Source organism: Suncus etruscus, chromosome 15 (genome assembly GCF_024139225.1).
Source record: "Suncus etruscus isolate mSunEtr1 chromosome 15, mSunEtr1.pri.cur, whole genome shotgun sequence".
In the NCBI taxonomy this organism is placed as follows: domain Eukaryota; kingdom Metazoa; phylum Chordata; class Mammalia; order Eulipotyphla; family Soricidae; genus Suncus; species Suncus etruscus.
This window is the reverse complement of record NC_064862.1, coordinates 89,832,265-89,851,202: the sequence shown is the minus strand read 5'-3', so window position 1 is coordinate 89,851,202 and position 18,938 is coordinate 89,832,265. Positions and strand designations below refer to the sequence as shown.

The 18,938-nt window shown below is 55.6% G+C and overlaps 1 protein-coding gene across 1 annotated transcript; it reads left to right on the top strand.

Annotated features, from left to right (window-relative positions):
* Positions 1–17,180: 17,180 nt before the first annotated feature.
* Positions 17,181–18,728, top strand: S1PR2 (sphingosine-1-phosphate receptor 2). Its single transcript, XM_049788542.1, has one exon. It carries the CDS (start codon positions 17,235–17,237, stop codon positions 18,306–18,308), a length of 1,074 nt encoding a protein of 357 aa, XP_049644499.1. The 5' UTR covers positions 17,181–17,234; the 3' UTR covers positions 18,309–18,728.
* Positions 18,729–18,938: the final 210 nt, after the last annotated feature.

Below are 18,938 nucleotides of genomic sequence, written 5' to 3'. Positions count from 1 at the left end.
GGCTCGGGGAACCATGTGGGATGCCGGGGATTGAACCCAAGTTTGTCCCGGGTTGCAAACACCTTACTGATGTGCTATGCTCCAGCCCCCAGGAGTGATTTCTGAGCTGGGGGTGGCCAAAAAATCCCCCCAAGGACATTAAAACAAATGTCCTTGGGGCTATAGCAATAGCACATCAAGAACATTTTCCTTGCATGCTACTTAACTAGGGCTCAATCCCTGGAGTCCTATAGAGTCCCCCAACCTGACAGGAATAATTTCTGAACACAGAGCCATGAGTAACCCCTTAGCATCCCTGGATGTAGTTAAAAAATATAAACACGGGGCCGGAGAGATAGCATGGAGGTAAGGCGTTTGCCTTTCATGCAGGAGGTCATCGGTTCGAATCCCGGCGCCCCATATGGTCCCCTGTGCCTGCCAGGAGCAATTTCTGAGCCTGGAGCCAGGAATAACCCCTGAGCACTGCCAGGTGTGACCCAAAAACCAAAAAAAAATAAAAATAAAAAAAAAAAAATAAACACACGGGGCCAGAGATAGCATGGAGGTAAGGCGTTTGCCTTGCATGCAGGACAGTGGTTCAAATCCCAGTATCCGATATGGTCCCCTGAGCCTGCCAGGAGCGATTTCTGCTGTAAAGCTAGGAGTAACCCCAGAGTGCTGCTGGGTGTGACCCAAAAAACAAAAAACAAAACAACAAAGAAAATAAAACACAAAAAGGTCCTTTTGGGGATCTAGAGAGGTATTCCAGCAGGTATGGCGCTGGCTTTGCATGCAGTGGATCAAGTGGGTTCTGTCCCCAGCATCCCCTTTGGTCCCCCAAGCACCACCAGGAATAATTCCTGAGCACTGCTGGGTGTGGCTCTCAAAAAAAAAAATAACAGAACAGAACAAAATAAAAATATGTTCTTTTCCCCTTCTCTTCTGCTGTTGTCATGTGTTGAGAAGCAGTCCAGGAAGCTCTTGAATTTTGGCTTCTGTGGCTGAAATTCCGCTTATTTATTTGGTTGTGGCAACAGCATCGCCAAGAAGGAGCAACAGCCCAAGTGCTGAGCTCACACCCTGCGGGTGTGGTTGGGCCTGGAGAGTCCCTTGTCCTCACAGCCTGTGGCCTGTGACATTGAGAGAGGGGGGAGAGTGAGAGGGAGAAGAGAGAGGAGAGGAGAGGAGAGGAGAGAAGAGGAGGGGAGGGGAGGGGAGGGGAGAGAAGGGGAGAAAAGAGAGGTGAAAAGAGAGAAGAGAAAGTAAAGAGAGAGGAGAGAGGGGGAAAGAGAAGGGTGGAGGGGGAAGAGAGAGCGAAAGAGTGAGAGAGGGAAGAGAGGGAAGAGAGGAAGAAGAGAGGAGAGAGATAGAGACAGAGAGGAGAGGAGAGAAAGGAGAGAGAAGAAAGTAAAGAGAGGAGAGACAGGGACAGGGGTAGAGGGGGAAGAGAGGAGAGAGAGGGAGAGGAGAGAGAGGGAGAGAGAAGAGACAGAGAGAGACGGTGTGGAAGGGGAAGAGAGAGCAAAAAGAGTGAGAGAGGGAGGAGAGAGGGAGAAGAGGAGAGAGACAGAGAGGAGGGAAAGAGAAAGTAAAGAGAGGGGAGAGAGGAGAGACAGAAACAGCAGGAACAGGGGGAGAGGGGAGAGGGGGGAGAAAGAGAGAGAGAAGAGAGAAGAGAGAGAGAGAGTGAGAGTGAGAGAGAGAGAGAGAGAGAGAGAGAGAGAGAGAGAGAGAGAGAGAGAGAGAGAGAGATGCTTCTCCAGACAGCACAGACAGACATCTGGTTTTCCCGGGTGCGTGGAGGAAGCCCCCCTCCCTTGCCCTTCCTCCTCTGTCCTCCTAGCTGGAAGCTGACTAAGAGCTAGACCGGGTTGTATTCCAGCTGCCTGCCAAGACCAGCATCTGGAAAGCTTCTTTTGCACCCCGGGGGGCCTCCCCCCAGTGCTGGAGTGAGAATGAGAAATGTGGGACCTGTCCCAGAAACTTCGCCTTCTGCAATTCCTCCAGCTAAAAAACCTGGAGGCGGCCAGGGAAGGGGAGGAGGGGGAAGGAAAGAGTCCTGGAGGTCTGGAGAGGAGTCTATTCCTCAGGATTTGGGAGCAGAGTCAGAGTGAGGAGTAGGGACCTAAGTCAGGTCTGGTCCCATGATGCTCAGGGGTTACTCTGAGCTCAAGGGTCATTCTTAAATTGCTAGCAGTGCTCAGGATATCTTCTAGGATGCGGAGGATCAAACTTGAGTCAACCTTATGCAAGGCAAACACCCTGCCCACTGTGCTATCTCTCAGGCTCCTGCATCCTTTATTTATTTATTTATTTTGTTTGTTTGTTTGTTTTGGCCACACCTGGTAGCGCTCAGGGGTTTCTCCTCCTGGCAGGCTCAGGATACCATATGGGATGCCTGGGATCGAACCTGGGTCCTTTCTGAGTCAGCAATATGCAAGGCAAATGCCCTGCTGCTGTGCTATTTCTTCAGCTCCTGGATCCTTGTCCTTTAGATTAGCAGCAAGAATGCCCCTGAGGGCCCAAGCAAGAGCAAGCATGAAGGGTATTTGCCTTGCACACAGCAGAGATGGATTAGATCCCCAGCGTTTCATAGCCTGCCCCCCCCCAATCCCAGCATGCCAGGCTCGAAGTGATTTCTGAGTGTTAATTCAATATAAGCCCAAAACATTGACAACCCCCCTAAAAAAAGAATGAGCCTAGGAAATAGAGGTGGAGGGCCGAAGAGATTGCATAGGGCATTTGCCTTGCATGCAGAAGAACGGTGGTTCGAAACCTGGCATTCCATGGTCCCCTCCTTGAGCCTGCCAGGAGTGATTTCTTTCTTTCTTTCTTTCTTTCTTTTTTTTTTTTTTTTTGGTTTTTGGGCCACACCCGGCGGTGCTCAGGGGTTACTCCTGGCTGTCTGCTCAGAAATAGCTCCTCGCAGGCACGGAGGACCATTTGGGACACCGGGATTCAAACTAACCACCTTAGGTCCTGGATCAGCTGCTTGCAAGGCAAACGCTGCTGTGCCAGGAGCAATTCCTGAGCTCTGCCGGGTGTGACCCAAAAACCAAAAAAGAAATAGAGGTGGAGGTGAAAGCACTTGACTAGCATTGGGCTGACCCCAGTTTAATTCCTGGCATTGCATATGGTCCCTTGAGCAGAGGCCAGAGTGAGCCTTGAATATCCCAAGGGTGGGCCGGAGAGATAGCATGGAGGTAAGGCGTTTGCCTTTCATGCAGGATGTCATCGGTTCGAATCCCGGCGTCCCATATGGTCCCCCGTGCCTGCCAGGAGCAATTTCTGAGCCTGGAGCCAGAAATAACCCCTGAGCACTGCCGGGTGTGACACAAAAACCACACACACACAAAAAAAGAATATCCCAAGGGTAACCCCCTCAAACAACCAAAGACTCTCCAGTCACATGGTTGAACCAGGCAGAGGGTTCAAAGGGCTAATCATGGGCTTTGAAGGGGGAATGCCCACTTCTGGCACCGGCCCCAAGCCTCAGCCCCAAATGGACCCCTATATACCACCTGGAACAAACCTTAAAGCCTGGAGCCATATGTGACACCGCCCAAACCACAGTAGCCACCAAAAAAATGTTCAAGGAGCTGGAGTGGTAGCACCGTGGTAGGGTCTTTGCCTCGCATGCAGCCAACCCAGGAGGGACCCGGTTTGATTCCTGGCATCCCATATGGTCCCTAAGCCAGGAGTGATTTCTGAGCACAGAGCCAGGAGTAACCCCTGACTGCCGCCAGGTATGGGGCCGCCCCCCAAAATGCTCAAAATTGGGTCGGAGGGATAGCATAACGGGTAGGGTGTTTGCCTTGCACGCAGCTGGCCCTGGTTCGATTTCTGGCATCCCATAGGGTCCCCAGGGCCTCCCAGGAGTGATTTCTGAGTACAGAGCCAGGAGGAACCACTGAGTGTGGCCCAAAAACCAAAGCAAAACAAAACCAAAAAATGCTCAAAAGCAAAAATGGCTGAATCCATCCATAGTTGCCAGAAATATATTTTTTTGGAGGGGGGCAGTTGCAGGATGATTCCGGGGACCTTTCGGGGTGGTAAAATGACGAGGAGACAGAGGCGACAGTGACAACAGCCTCAGGCTGCTTCCTCACACACCTGTCTGAACCCAGAGACAGCCCAGCCCCCACAATGCTCCCCTACTCTGCTTGGGATGATAATAATGATTATGATGTGGCCAACCTGCTTTTGGCAGTGGTTCAAAAGCAAAAGCAGCAGTTGTGGGGTTTGGGGGAACAGCTTATATGTGAGTGTCAATATGTGTGAGCGTGTGTGAGCGTGTGTGTGTGTGTGTGTGTGTGTGTGTGTGTGTGTGTGTGTTTTCGTGTATGTGATAGGGAGTTGGCGCTTCAGCACTCCGTTTTGCTGTAACCCCCAAAACTGATCTAAAAAATCAAATCTCCTGTGCAGATGATGGCGGGAGGGGGAGGGGGTCAGCCCTAGGTCCTGGTTAAGTGGGGGGGACTCAGAAGGTTCCAGATCAGAGCCGCACCCACCCACCTCTGAGCCATTATTGTCCTGAGCCCTACAATTAGTGGAGGCCCATCCCAGCCTCTTCCTTTTCCTCTGCTACCTCTGCCTGGGAGGTCCCCAAGAATTGGGCCCCCTGATTTCCTTCCTCTTCCCCTTTCTAAGTGGACCCCCCCCCACGCAAGTCCTGAGATCTCCTTGCACCACCTCCTTCCCCTCATATCAGGAAATCATCCTCAGCGAAGGTTCCAGACTTTTCTAGTCTCCCCATTGAAACTCAGAAGTGGAGGGTGGAGAGGGCGGAAGTGGTGCCTCCCCCCCCAGAGTCTATCCACCTCCCCTGAGACATCACCTTTGTCAAGGAACCCAGTGGTTCGGCCAATAGACAGCGGATATGTTTGTGGCCTCGACCTGTCTCCTCCCGCGCCCCCCCCCCCCCCCGCTAGTCCCTGGGGGATGGCAAATTGCTGAGCCAGCCCAGCAAGTTGAGGGGGGCATTTCCTCCCCAGTCTTTGGGGCCCCCCCAGGGTGGAGATTTCCGCTCCTGGCTTCTTGGAGTAAAGCAAACCCGTAGGCTGAGGGCCCTGCCTCTGAGGTGAGGCCGCAGTTTCCACTGTGAGGTTTGCATCAGCCCCCACATACCCAGGGGACCCCAAGAATCTGACCACTGCTGAGTGGACCCTGAAATCACAAAAAAACAGCTCCATCAAATTCAGAAAGTTCTGCAGCTTTCACTCCGAGTTTGTGGCCCATCCAGGAAGGCTGACTCGACAGATGTCACTTTTCTGTCATTTGGGGTTTGTTTCATTTTGTTTTCAGAGGCTACCCCCTTCCCGGGCGGTACCAGAGTTTGGTGTTAGCTCTGGGCTCAGAGATCATTTCTGCTGGACATTTGGGGACCCGAAGGGGTGCTGAAGACCGTAAGGGGTGCAAAGTTTTCACTTTAACCCCTGTCCTGTCTCTGGGGCATTCAATTTGTATTTATTGGTTCTTTTGGGGTATGTTTTGTGTATCTGTTGTTGCTTGCTATTTGAGGGCCATACCAGTTGATGCTCAGGGTTTACTCCTGGCTCTGTGCTCAGGGATCATTCCTGGTGGGGTTCAGGGGTCCTGGGGTATTGGGGCTTGAATCAGGGTAAGCCACCTGCAAGGCTAGTGCCTTTTTTTTTTTTTTTTTTTTTTTTTTTTTGGTTTTTGGGTCATACCCAGCAGCGCTCAGGGGTTACTCCTGGCTATGAGCTCAGAAATCACTCCTGGCAGGCTCGGGGGATCATATAGAATGCTGGGATTTAAAAACCACCATCCTTCTGCATGCAAGGCAAACATCTTACCTCCATGCTATTTCTCCAGCCCCCCCCCTTTTTTTTTTTGCATTTTGGACCACACCGGGTGGTGCTCAGGAGTAACTCCTGGCTCTCTGCTCAGAAATTCCTCCTGGCAGGTTTAGGGGACCCTATGGGATGCAGGAGGTTGAATCCACATCCAAGGCCAGCACCTTCCCTGCTGCACCATCTTTCTGGCCCTCAACACTTTCTTATGGGGCCCACTTGGTGGTTCTAAGGGATGCTCTGAATCTTGTACTCAGGGATTGAGACTAGTCTCCCCTGTTCTGGTTTTGATTATTTTGATTTGTTTTGGGGCCACACCCAACAATGCTCAGAAACTGGGGACCCAAGCCGTTCTGTTCTGGGGAGCTGCTCCTGGCACTGTTCAGGAGACTCAAGCAAAAGTCTCCGAGCTACTCAGTGGTTAGGCCCAGTTCTGTGCTAAAGGGACACTTCAGGCAATGCTCAGGGGACTTGCTTTGCTTTGCTGGTGATCAAACCCAAGCCTCTGGTATGCAAACCCTTTGTTACCTTTATGGGTTGGGGGGGTTGTTAGGTCATACCCAGCAATGCTCACGGACTACTCCTGACTCTGTGTTCAGGATTCTTTTGTGTGTGTGTGTGTGTGTGTGTGTGTGTGTGTGTGTGTGTGTGTGTGTGTGTGTGTTTGGGCCACACCTGGTGGCACTCAGGGGTTACTCCTGGCTCTGTGCTCACAAACTGCTCCTGGCAGGTTGGGGGGGGGGTACCATATATGGGATGCTGGGAATCAAACCTGGGTCCATCCTGGGTTGGCCGAGAACAAGGCAAATGCCCTACGCTGTACTATTGCTCTGGCCCCAAGGATTCATTTCTGATGATGCTCCCAGGACCATCTGAAGTGCCAGCAATCAAATTACAGTGGGCTGCCTGCACACTTTACACCCAGTACTCTGGTTTTGTTTTGTTTTGTTTTTACCTGGAGGTGCTCAGGGCTTGCTTCTGGCTCTGCACTTAGCAATCACTCCTCATAGTGCTCAGGGAACCCAATAGGATGTTGGGAATCGAACCTGGGTCAGCCATGTACAAGGCCAGCACCATCCTGGTTGAATGATCACTCCGAATACTTCAATTGAATTCTCTTTGAGGGGTGATTGGGCCACACCAGGCAGCACTCAGGGGTTATTCCTAGCTCTGCACTCAGAAATCTCTCCTGTCTGGCTCTTGGAGGACCAGGTGGAATGCTAGGGATCAAACCCAGGTCCTTCCCGGGTCTGCAGCATGCAAGGCAAACACCCTACCATTGTGCTATCACTCTGGCCCTTTAATTTCATTCTTATTTTTTGTACCCGGTTATGCTCAGGGATCACTCTTGGCTGTGCTCAGGGGACCCTACGGGATGCCAAAGATGAAACCTGGGTCAGCCACATGCAAGGTGAACCCTAATCCCTTGATTATCTCTCCGGCATCCGGACATGCTTTATGCAGAGCAGTGTCCTCTGACGCAGTCTAGGCCCAGGGCCCCAGGACACGCGTCACTTATGCCCAAAGGTCCTGGGCAGGAAGGCGGCCACTCTCCTGGGCCCTGCCCCCCTTGTTTCCTCCCCCCGGACCAGACCTACTCTATCGCCCTGCCCTGTCCTGCTAGTAGTGCCCAAACATCAGTCTGCACCCTGGCACCCGGGCTGTATCTGCCGTGCCCTCCGCTATCTCCCACTGCAGGAGCACATCTGGGGCCTAGCAGATACAGTGTCCCAAAGAGCTGGAGCGCGGGAAATCCGGGGCTCACGCTTAGGGGTAAGGCGTGTGTGGTTTCCAGCACCCTCAGAGGTGACCCTGTTAGCCCCAAGCACTACCAGGTATGGCCTAGAAAACCGGAGTGGTAGTGGCCGGAGCGGTGGCGCAAGTGATGGGGCGTCTGCCTTGCCCTCGCTAGCTTGGGATGGACCTCGGTTCGCAGTTCATCCTCCAGCGTCCCATATGGTCCCAAGCCAGGAGCGATTTCTGAGCACATAGCCAGTAGTAACCCCTGAGCGTCACCAGGTGTCCCCCCCCCCAAAAAAAAAAAAAAAAACAGGAGTGGAGGGCGTTAACCTTCATATAGACAACCTGGGTTCCATCCCTGGCATGCCATAGGGTCCCCAGAGCCTGCCAGGAGTGATTCCTGAGTGCAGAGCCAGTAGTAAGCCTTCAGTGTGGGAAAAACTCAGACCAAAATGCCCTAAGGATTTCAAAGTGAGATTCCAAGACTGAGGAAATAAAAAGTTGTGGAGCCAGAGTGATAGGACAGCAAGGAGGGAGCTTGCCATGCAGGTATAGGCTTACCTAGGCTCGATCCCCAGCATCCTAAGGGGTACCCCTAAGCCACCAGGAATAAATAATTCCTAAGAGTAGAATCAGGAGTCAGCCCTGAGCACTGCTGGGTGTGTTCCATACCCCCCTTGAAAAAGAAGGTTTTGTTTACTGATGTGCTGGGGGGAATGTATCCACATTTGGGGACTCAGTCAAGCTAAGGGCCTGGGGAGGATGTGGCCAAACCTTGAGGAGGTGACGGGTCCCCGCATTTTGTTCCTGGGTGCTAAGGATGAGGGGTTCCTAGACAAAGCGCAGTTCGACTTGGTGAATAAAAAATAATTTTATTTATTATGTGTCACTTGGTAAGAACTTTAATATCTGTCCCTGGGCTAATCACCCAAAGACCTGTTTGCTCCAGATGCCTTGCAGCTCCTTAGCGAGTGAACAGGGGGGAACCCCACTGCGCTCCCCAATTTCAAGGGTCGAGCGAGACACCTGAGTTAAAAGAGAGGGCAGGAGCAATAGCACAGCGGGGAGGGCTCTTGCTTTGCACGGGGTGACCCTGGTTCGATTCCCAGAAAAATCATAGGGTCCCCCAATTCTACCAGGAGCAATTTCCAAGCTCAGAGCCAGGAGGAACCCCATGAGCGCCTCCGGGGTGTATGGCCTCAAACCCCCCCTACAAAAAAAAAAAAAAAGTGAGGGAGGTCGTTTTCCGCGGAGCCCACCTGGCTAGGCGCGGCGTGACGTCACGTCCCGCCCATCCACCATGACGTCACGCCCCGGCCGGTTCTCACGGGTGGGGGCTGGGCGGGGCGGGGGGTGCGGACAAAAGGACCCCGCGCCTCCCACGCCGGCCCCGGCGTGCGCCCCAGCTGGCCACATCTGGAATTGATCCCCGCGCGGCCGGAAAGGGGCGGGGAGCGGGCGGAGCCGGCGGGGGGCCGGGGCGGCGCCTCTCCCCGCCCCCCCACCGGCCCCGCGGCCCCGGGACGCAGCCGAGCCCGGCGGGCAGCCCCAGCCCCAGCCGCGGCCGTCCCGGGGACACCGGAGCCCGAGTCCAGCCGGCCAGGGCAGGGACCCCCCGGGCCGGCCTCGTCGCCAGGTGAGCTTGCGTGGCGCAGGGGGGAGGCTGGCAGGGCGGGGCCCGGGCGCCCCTGAAGACTTGGGGTTCGGTCGCAGCTGGGCGCACCGGGAGGTGCGGGGGGACGCACGAACCCGGGCTCTGGGGAGGTGGAAATCGATCGCTCCCAGAGCAGGGGTGCTCCCGCGATGGTGCTCCCTCGGGACCCCCCGTGCGCCCTCCCCGGAGATCCAGGCGGCCCCCACCCGCCTACACCCCCTAAGGCCGCTGTCTTGGCCGTGAACCCCCCGCTCCGGATTGCGCTCCCCGGGAGGGAGGCTTCCTTGGCGGCAGGAAGTCGGCGCCGTGGAAGAATCCGTCGGCTCGCGGGGGTCGGAGGCGAGGCTGGGAGGGAAGGAGAACTCACTTTGGGGCCCAGGATCTTGGGGCTCCGGGATGGGTCTTGGTTTGGGGGGGCCCAGAGGGCGCCCCTCCTGGCTGGGTCCGGATAGAGCTGAGCCCCAAAGGTGCAGCGCTGCGCCAAGGGGCGGGCCCGCCCCGGGGTGCGCCATGGAACCCCCCCTGCCTGCCTGCGCTCCTGCCTGTGCTCTGTGCCTCAGTTTCCCCCCCTGGGCATTCGGACCTTTCTGCAGGCAGACACCTCCCCAAAGAAAAAAAAACCCAGATGTTTTCCCCGTGGGGCCTTGGCTTTGTTCTGGAGGAAAAAAGGGAAGGAAACGTGATTCCTGCGCCTTTCTTTTTCCACCCTTGGTGCTCAGAATGGGGCGTGGGCGTGCTTGGGGCGCGCAGACCCCACTTTGGGGGTGTTCCTGGGGATGGGGGGCTTCCCTCCTCGGGCACTAATTGACTCACCCCGGGGTTTCCACCGTTTTCCCCGACTTTCCCTCCAGCCCACGGCTACCATAGCACTGCCCTGTCCCCCCACGCGTGTTCCCATGCGCGCGTGGCGACTGTGGTGCGCGCGCGGGCTGAGGTTGCGTCTCTCTTATTCCTCCCACTTAACTTTCCGGGGAGACCCCAGAGAGGCTCCTGGAGGGACCCAGAGGCGTCCCCCACCCCTGATCGCAGACGTGGGGGACTCGTGCGTGGGGCTGTCGCGGGCGAGGCGGCCAGCCGGGCTGCGGATACCTTGCATTCCACCTCCTGATAAGGCGGCCAGAGGGGCCCGGGGGCGGGGCAGGGCTGTCGCCATCTCCATAGTGACGCTCCGGGCTGCTCCTTGCCTTGGGGGACGCGTTTTTTTGGACCAGTGGCTTCTTCTCTCTGCATCCTCTGTTGTTGTGTGGGCCTGGCTTGAGTTTAGTGGCCGCTGCCTTGGGAAGGAAGTGCATGTGGGGCGAGGGCACGGGGCATTGATCTTCCATCCTTCACACACACACACACACACACACACACACACATACACACACACACACGTTGTGGTGCCAGGCGTCATTCACAACTCATCATGGGACTTGAAAAGTGGCAACCCTCTCACAACACTAAAATTTGTCTTGGAGGGGCCAGAAAGAGCGCACAGTGAGTAGAGCTGTAGCTTTGCATGTGGCCTACACGAATTCAGACCCCGGCACCCCTTATGTTATGATATCTAGAGCCCACCATAGAGTGATCCCTGAGCCTAGAGCCAGGAGTAAGCCCTGAGCACTGCCAGGTGTGGCCCCCAAACCAAAATCAATTAGTAAATTAAAAAGTCAAATAAAATTTACCCTGGAGGTAGGGGCCGGAGAGATAGCATGGAGGTAAGGTGTTTGCTTTTCATGCTGAAGGATGGTGGTTTGAATCCCAGCATCCCATAGGGTCCCCTGTGCCTGCCAGAGGCAATTTCTGAGCATAGAGCCAGGAGTAACCCCTGAGTGCTGTCGAGTGAGACTCAAAAACCAAAAGACCACCAACCATCTAGAACTGAGCTGCTTTGTTTGGGGCCGGAGAGATAGCATGGGGGTAAGGCATTTGCTTTTCATGCAGAAGGTCATTGGTTCGAATTCTGGCATCCTATATGGTCCCCGGAGCCTGCCAGGACCGATTTCTGAGTGTGGAGCCAGGAGTAACCCCTGAGCGCAGCCAGGTGTGACCCCAAAAAAACCAACAACAAAATAATTTACCCTGGAAGTGAGACTCTCCCCCCGGAAAAGACAATAATAGTTTCCCTAGCAGATTGTGAATACAGTAAGGCAAGATGCCATGATCAAAAGCATGGAGGGAGGGTCTTTTGTTGATGGCTGACCAGGGCCACACCCCCCGCCCCATGCAGAGATTTCTTTTTTTTTTGGGGGGGGGTGAAGGTTTTTTTGTGTTTTTTTTTTTTGTTTGTTCTTTTTTTTTTTTTTGGTTTTTGGGTCACACCCGGCGGTGCTCAGGGGTTACTCCTGACTTTCTGCTCAGAAATAGCTCCTGGCAGGCACGGGGGACCATATGGGACACCGGGATTTGAACCAACCACCTTTGGTCCTGGATCGGCTGCTTGCAAGGCAAACGCCACTGTGCTATCTCTCCGGGCCCGGGGGTGAAGGTTTTTAAGGCCTTACCTGGCAGTGTTCAGGGCTTTCTCCTGGCTTTGTGCTCAGGTATCAATTCTGGTGGGACTCAGGAGGACCTTATGGGATGCAAGAGATCAAGGCCGGTGATGGGCCAGCCATTTGGGGCAGAGGGTGCTAGGGGAGAAGTTACAGAATGTGTGTGTGTGTTTGAGAGAGAAATGTAAAGATTAAAATGAGCCTAGGCTAGGGGCCGGAGAGATGGCATGGAGGTAGGGCATTTGCCTTGCATGCAGAAGGACAGTGGTTTGAATCCCGGCATCCCATATGGTCCCCCGAGTCTGCCAGGAGCGATTTCTGAGCCTACATTGAGCCAGGAGGAACTCCTGAGTGCTGCTGGGTGTGACCCAAAAACCAAAAACCAAAAAAAAAAAAAAAAAAAAGCCAGTGCTGAACTTAGCCAGAATCGGGGTGTTCTAATTCTGCCAGCCTTAACTATAGATCCAGCTTCCTCCTTCTGGGAAACAATTTATCTGACTTTGCATAACTTTAGGGAAAAAGGAATGGAGGGACTGGAGGCCTCAGTTTCCCCTTTTCTAACCAGACAGCTTTGACCTGCTGCTGGCTTGGCAGAAAGGGAGCGCCCAGACCGCCAGCTCATCCTCTCCCTGGCCTGGCCTCCCCTCCCTTTCACGAAGGCATTTATTATTATTATTTTTGCTATCCTCCCCGGGATGCTAGGGCTCAGCCGGGTTCTTATTTCTGCAGGAAACGTCCATAAATCTTCCTTTTGGCTGGAGAAAGCTGATGGCTGGGGCCTAGAGGGGAGGAGGCACCCCCCCCATCCCGCCCCGTGCACACCCCTGGCATTTTGCCCACCAGCAAAATTGTCTTCCCAGACCCCGCCAAGTGGGGGGGCACCTTTGCTTCTCAGGCCAGAACCCCAACCCAAGAATAGCCTAGGCAGCCAGGGCAGGCCTTGGGGTCGAGGGTAAGCGTCTGATGGGGATGACCCTGAGGTCAGATCACCGCCCAGACCCTCCCCCACTGCAAGCCCCCCCAAAGCTGTAACTGGGCTCTGCCTTCCCGCGCCTACAAAAGGGGCGGACAGCAGGGCCCTGCCCAGCGCCCGGGGCTGGACCAATCGGATGCGGCGAGAACGCCAAGCTCGGCTCCGATTGGCGAGTCGCTAAGTGCCCGGGATTGAAAACGAGCCAATCAGCGCGCAGCCTGCTGCTGGTCCTGCCGGTCAGTCGGCTGAAACTGATGGAGGCTCTGGGCCCAGCTCTCTGCTGCAGCGGGCAGAGAGAGGGCATCGGGGCGCCCTGGGGCCCTGTCCGGTAGAGGAACAAGGGGACCTCTGTGTGGTGATCCGGGCGGGGCAGCGGCCCCGGGGGACACGCACAAGGCTGCTCTCTGTTCCCAAACTAGGACGGATGTCCCCTCGCCCGAGAGGGAGCAGCTGGAAGCGGGGGAGGCGCGCCAGGTCGCCCTTTGGAAGGGGTGACCGGTCTGGGGGACCCAAATGTCTCGGCCATTCTTTACCCCCACCCACCCCCCCCAAAACCCAGCATGCGCAGCCAAGTGGAGAACCGGCTTAACCAGCCTTTTCTGGAACATGCTTCTGATGCACATGCAAGCAGTTACGCACGTGTTTCTTGTTCCCAACACTTGGGAAGGGCTCTTTGGCAAACCCCCCCTTTTCTTCTTTGGTTTTGGGGCCACACCCGGCTGTACTCAGGGCTTACTCCTGGTTCTGCGCTCAGGAATCACTCCTGGCATGGATGTTGGATGCCAGGGATCAAACCCATGTAGGCCCTTGTGCAAGGCAAACGCCTGCCCAACTGTACAATGACTCTGACCACCCCCTTTCTTTTATTTTTGGTTTTGGGGTCACACGCGGCGGCACTCGGGTTACTCCTGGCTCTGAGCTTAGAAATCGCTCCTGGCAGGCTCTGGGGACCATATGGGATGCTGGAATTCGAACCACCATCTATCCTGGGCCGGCTGCGTGCCAGGCAAACGCCCTACCGCTGTGTTATTGCTCCAGTCCCTTTAAAACTTTTTGTTTTAATTATTTTAAGTAACTCCTGGACACTGCTGGTGACATGCAGACACCACATCAGATCCTTTGAATCGCTTCCCAAGTCCTGAGCGCGGGGGTGTGGACTCAACGGATTCTTGGTCCAAGGAGGTTTAGTTTTCCTCGAAGCTGGGGATTGGGGCGTTGGACATGGGCATGACTCAGGATTTCATGGAAACAAACACAGTTCCCTTCCTCTCATCTCCCCGTGGGGCTGCCTATGCCCCCCCCCCCCCCAGCCTATGGCCAGAGCCCAGCTGCCATGTGTTGCAGACCAGCCAGCCTTTCCCGCCCTCACCCTCTCCCAACTTCCCCACACACCGGATGTGACTGGGAGGCCCGACTCCACCCTGTTTGTTCCAGGGGCCTCACATCTGGATTTCATCCTGGCTGGGGAGTGGGGCTGGGAGGAGGGGGAGTTTGCCAGGTCCTGCCACCCCCACCCCACACCCCTTTGCTGGGACCCTGTGTCCCAGGGCAGACTTTTATGGTTCTGATGAGAGCAACCTGTAAGAGATGTGGCGAGCATCTATCCACTCCCCCCAAAAGATGCAATAGAGGGCACCTGGCTCCCAGTCTGGCAAGGTCATGGGGAGAGAAAGGGGGGGGGGAATGAGTCGTTGTAGTTGCTACTTAGCGCCAGCTGCATGCGTCATGCCATCTGATGCCTCTGCAGCCCCTGGAAACAGGGTTGACGTGGCCTCGAACCCCGAGATTGCAGCCATGCCCCTGACCTTGAAGATGATGTGACCTCGGGGCCGCCCAGTTGTCTCTCTGAGAAGCCCTTATCTGGCCAGAAGCCGCCTTGGCCCTGAGGGCCAGACCCAGCCTGAAAGTCAGGCCCGTGGGTGGGTAATGAACAGGGACCCAGTGGATATCAGCGCCAGCATCTTGCTGACCTGGGTTGACAGGCGGCATGTGGACCCAAGCTCTGGGCTCCCCTCTGAGTTGCTTCTTGTGTTTGTGGAGGTGCAGGCTTCCCGGACACCCGGATAAGGCCATACAAAGGAGGCAACTTGAGGTCCTTTGGCCTGGCATTGTGGGACAGTGGGCTGGGCTTTGAGCTCACCCCACTTTGAAGACTCTCGGGTGAGGGTCATCAGGGAACTGAGATTTCCCACTTTGCCAATTTTCAAGCTGCCAGCATGGCAGGTGGGGGGGAGTAATGGCCTGAAAGTCAGACAGACAGACAGACAGACAGACAGACAGACAGACAGACAGACTGGGGCCTTCCAACATCAGAACCCAGGGCCGGAAGCTCTAGTACAACCGGTCAGGCTCTTGCTTTGCACCTGGCACACCTGATAGACCTCCGAGCATTGCCGGAGTGATCCCTGAATGAATGCAGGGCCAGGAATAAGCCCTGGACCACGCTGGGTGTGCCCTTAAAAATAAACAAACAAACACAGGGGCCAGAGAGATAGCATGGAGGTAAGGTGTTTGCCTTTCATGCAGAAGATTGGTGGTTCGAATCCCGGCATCCCATATTGTCCCCCGAGCCTGCCAGGAGCGATTTCTGAGCATGGAGCCAGGTGTAACTCATGAGCGCTGCCGGGTGTGACCCAAAAACCAAAAAAAAAAAAAAAGAACCAAAACAACAACAAAACAGGCTGGAGAGATAGCATAGATGTAGGGCATTTGCCTTGCATACAGAAGGACAGTGGTTTGAATTCTGGCATCCCATATGGTCCCCCGAGCCTGCCAGGGCGATTTCTGAGCGTAGAGCCAGGAGGAACCCCTGAGCGCTGCCGGGTGTGACCCAAAAAAAAAAACCAAACCCAAATTCTGAACCCTTCCACCTGCCCTACCCTGCACTGGTCTGTCTGTTGTTTGTCTTGTTTTTTATTTTAATGTTTTGGGGCCACACCTGGTGATGTCCTGGGGTTACTCTTGGCTCTGCCCTCAAGAATCAATCACTCCTGGCGGTGCTCCCCAATAAGAAACTGGGGATTGAATCTTGGTTTCGTACAAGGCAAAACGCCCTTCCTGCTGTAATAAGCTGCAACTGCTTGTCTTTTACTTTTATTTTCCATTCCCGCTGGGCCACACCTGGCGGTGCCCAGAAAACCCTGTAGCACCTGGGACTCAGCCTGGGATTTCCAAAGGCCAGGCCTGTGCTCCAGCCCTTTGAGTCAGCCCCCCGACTTCTAGCTGCTTTTGCTTCTGTTTATTTTGGGGGGCACACCCAGCTGCTCTCCATGTCTATTCCTGGCTCTTCTCAGGGCTCATTCCTGGTGGGGCTTTTTTTGGGAGAATGCACCCAGTGTCGCTAAGGGGTTACTCCTGGCCCTGCCCTGTGCTCAGAAATTACTCCTAGCAGGCTGGGGTGACCATACGGGTTGCTGGGGATCAAACTTAGGTTGGCTGCATGCAAGGCAAATGTCCTAGCTGCTGTGCTATAGCTCTGGCCCCCTTTTGGGGCTCTTTTTGTTTGTTTTGTTTTTTTTTGTTTTGGGCCACACCCATTTGATGCTCAGAAATCACTCCTGGCTTGGGGGGACCATATGGGACACCGGGGGATCGAACCTCGAACCGAGGTCTGTCCTACGCTACCGCTTGCAAGGCAGACACCTTACCTCTAGCGCCACCTTCCCGGCCCCCCCTTGTGGGGCTCTTGAGGCCATATGGGGTACAGGTGATGTAACCTAGGTTGGTGGGATGCTGTTGCAAGCTGGTGTGTGTGTGTGTGTGTGTGTGTGTGTGTGTTGGGGGGGTTCCTTGTACTTTTTTCTTTTTTTGGACCACAGCCAGCAGTACTCAGGGGTTACTCCTGGCCCTGTGCTCAGGTATTACCCCTGGCAGTGTTCAGGGGACTATATGTGATGCCAAGGATCAAACCTGGGTTGGTTGCATATGCAAGGCAAACTCCTTCCCTGCTGTACTGTTACTCTGGCCCCTTCCATGTGCTTTTTCATCTCATCTTTCTTTTCTTTTCTTTTCTTTTCTTTTCTTTTCTTTTCTTTTCTTTTCTTTTCTTTTCTTTTTGGTATTTGGGTCACACCCAGCAGCACTTAGGGGTTACTTTTGGCTTTGCACTCAGAAATTGCTTCTGACAGGCTCTGGGTACCATATGGAATGCTGGTGACTGAATTCAAGTCCATCCTGGGTCAGTGGTATGCAAGGCAAATGCTCCAGTCCCTAATCTCATTTTTTTAATTGTTTATTTTTTTAGCCACACCCAGCGATGCTCAGGGCTTCCTGAAGCTTTTCCCTCAAGCAATCCCTCCTGGCAAGTGCTTGGGGGAGGAGGGAACCTATGAAATGCTGGGGATCGAACCTGGCATCCTCCCCACTGGACTAGCTCTGTAGCCCCAGCAAAAAGGGGTCCACTTTTTAGGTGCTGCTGGTTCTTGGGTTGGTGGCTAGGCTGGACCAGCCCCATCTAGCTCGCTCTCTCACTCACTCACTCACTCACTCACTCACTCACTCACTCACTCACTCACTCACTCACTCTTTCTCTTTTCTCTCTGCAGCGTTGACAGCCCCATGGCCCCTCCTGGCTGCTGATTCTGCTCCCCACCGCCCACACCATGGGCAGCCCCTACTCAGAGTATCTGAGCCCCACCAAAGTCCAGGAACACTACAACTATACCAAAGAGACGCTGGAGACTCAGGACACGCTGTCCCGCCAGGTGGCCTCAGGGCTGATCATACTGCTCTGCATCGCCATCGTGCTGGAAAACTTCCTGGTGCTGGTGGCCGTGGCCCGTAACAGCAAGTTCCACTCAGCCATGTATCTATTCCTGGGCAACCTGGCGGCGTCTGACCTGCTGGCCGGCGTGGCCTTCGTGGCCAACACGCTGCTGTCGGGCCCGATGACGCTGGGCCTGACGCCAGTGCAGTGGTTCCTGCGGGAGGGCTCCGCCTTCATCACGCTGTCCGCGTCCGTCTTCAGCCTGCTGGCCATCGCCATCGAGCGCCACGTGGCCATCGCCAAGGTCAAGCTCTACGGCAGCGACAAAAGTTGTCGCATGCTGCTGCTCATCGGCGCGTCCTGGCTCATCTCGCTGGCCCTGGGCGGGTTGCCCATCCTGGGCTGGAACTGCCTGGGCCACCTGGACGCCTGCTCCACCGTGCTGCCCCTCTATGCCAAGCCCTATGTGCTGTGCGTGGTCACCATCTTCTCGGGCATCTTGCTGGCCATCGTGGCTCTGTACGCGCGCATCTACTGCGTCGTGCGCTCCAGCCACGCAGACGTGGCAGGCCCGCAGACGCTGGCGCTGCTCAAGACGGTCACCATCGTGCTGGGCGTCTTCATCGCCTGCTGGCTGCCGGCCTTCTGCATCCTGCTGCTGGACTACGCCTGCCCCGTGCGCGCCTGCCCGGTGCTCTACAAGGCGCACTATTTCTTTGCCTTCGCCACGCTCAACTCGCTTCTCAACCCGGTCATCTACACCTGGCGCAGCCGGGACCTGCGGCGTGAGGTGCTGAGGCCTCTGCGGTGCTGGGTGCAGGCGGCCACGCAGGGCCGGCGGCGGCATGGGGGACACGGGGGACGCCACCCTGGACAGCGGCTCCTGCCTTTGCGCAGTTCCAGCTCGTTGGAGCGGGGCACGCACATGCCCACGTCGCCCACGTTGCTGGAGAACAACACGGTGGTGTGAGGGTGTGTGCGTGTAGGGGGGGATACCCCCTGCTGCTTGCTCCCTGAAACCCACCAGGATGGAGCCATGATGGGAAGGTCCGCGGTGGATGCCCCGCCCAGGTGTGGCATCCCGTGGCCACGCCCACCCCGATACCGGGCACTGATTGGCTGGTGAGCCAGTGGGCGGAAGTGCTGGCCCCCTGGAGGGCGGGCCTTGGAAGGGAGACTCCGCCCCCTCGCAGAACTGGGTCCTCCTGAGGACTGGGCTCTCCCTGGATTTGGAAGATGGGGCTGGCAGGAGGGACCCCAATTGGGGTGAGGGCCTGTCTCCAACATTTCACCCTTTGCCTTCCACCCCACACCCTCTAGGAAAATTTGGCATTTTGCTTTAGCCTGGAGGGGCTGGTGGCTTCTTTCATTCATCCTCCTTACCTCCCCCAGAACCCCAGTTGGTAGCTCAGCTCCTGGGCCCCAATCCCCAGCTTCCCCCCTCTTTCGCCAGCTGACATTGGTCTTTTTCTTCCTTTTCCTCTTGCCCCACCAGCCATCTGCAAACCGCAGGAGGCGGGGGTGGGGGGGTGGGGAGGAGGAGGGAACCGAACCCCATTCTCAGACCTCATTGGCCAATTGCACTATTTGGGCCACAGAG

Coding starts and splice junctions, on each gene's coding strand:
- S1PR2 (XM_049788542.1), top strand. CDS start 17,235: ATGGGCAGCCCCTACTCAGAGTATCTGAGCCCCACCAAAGTCCAGGAA.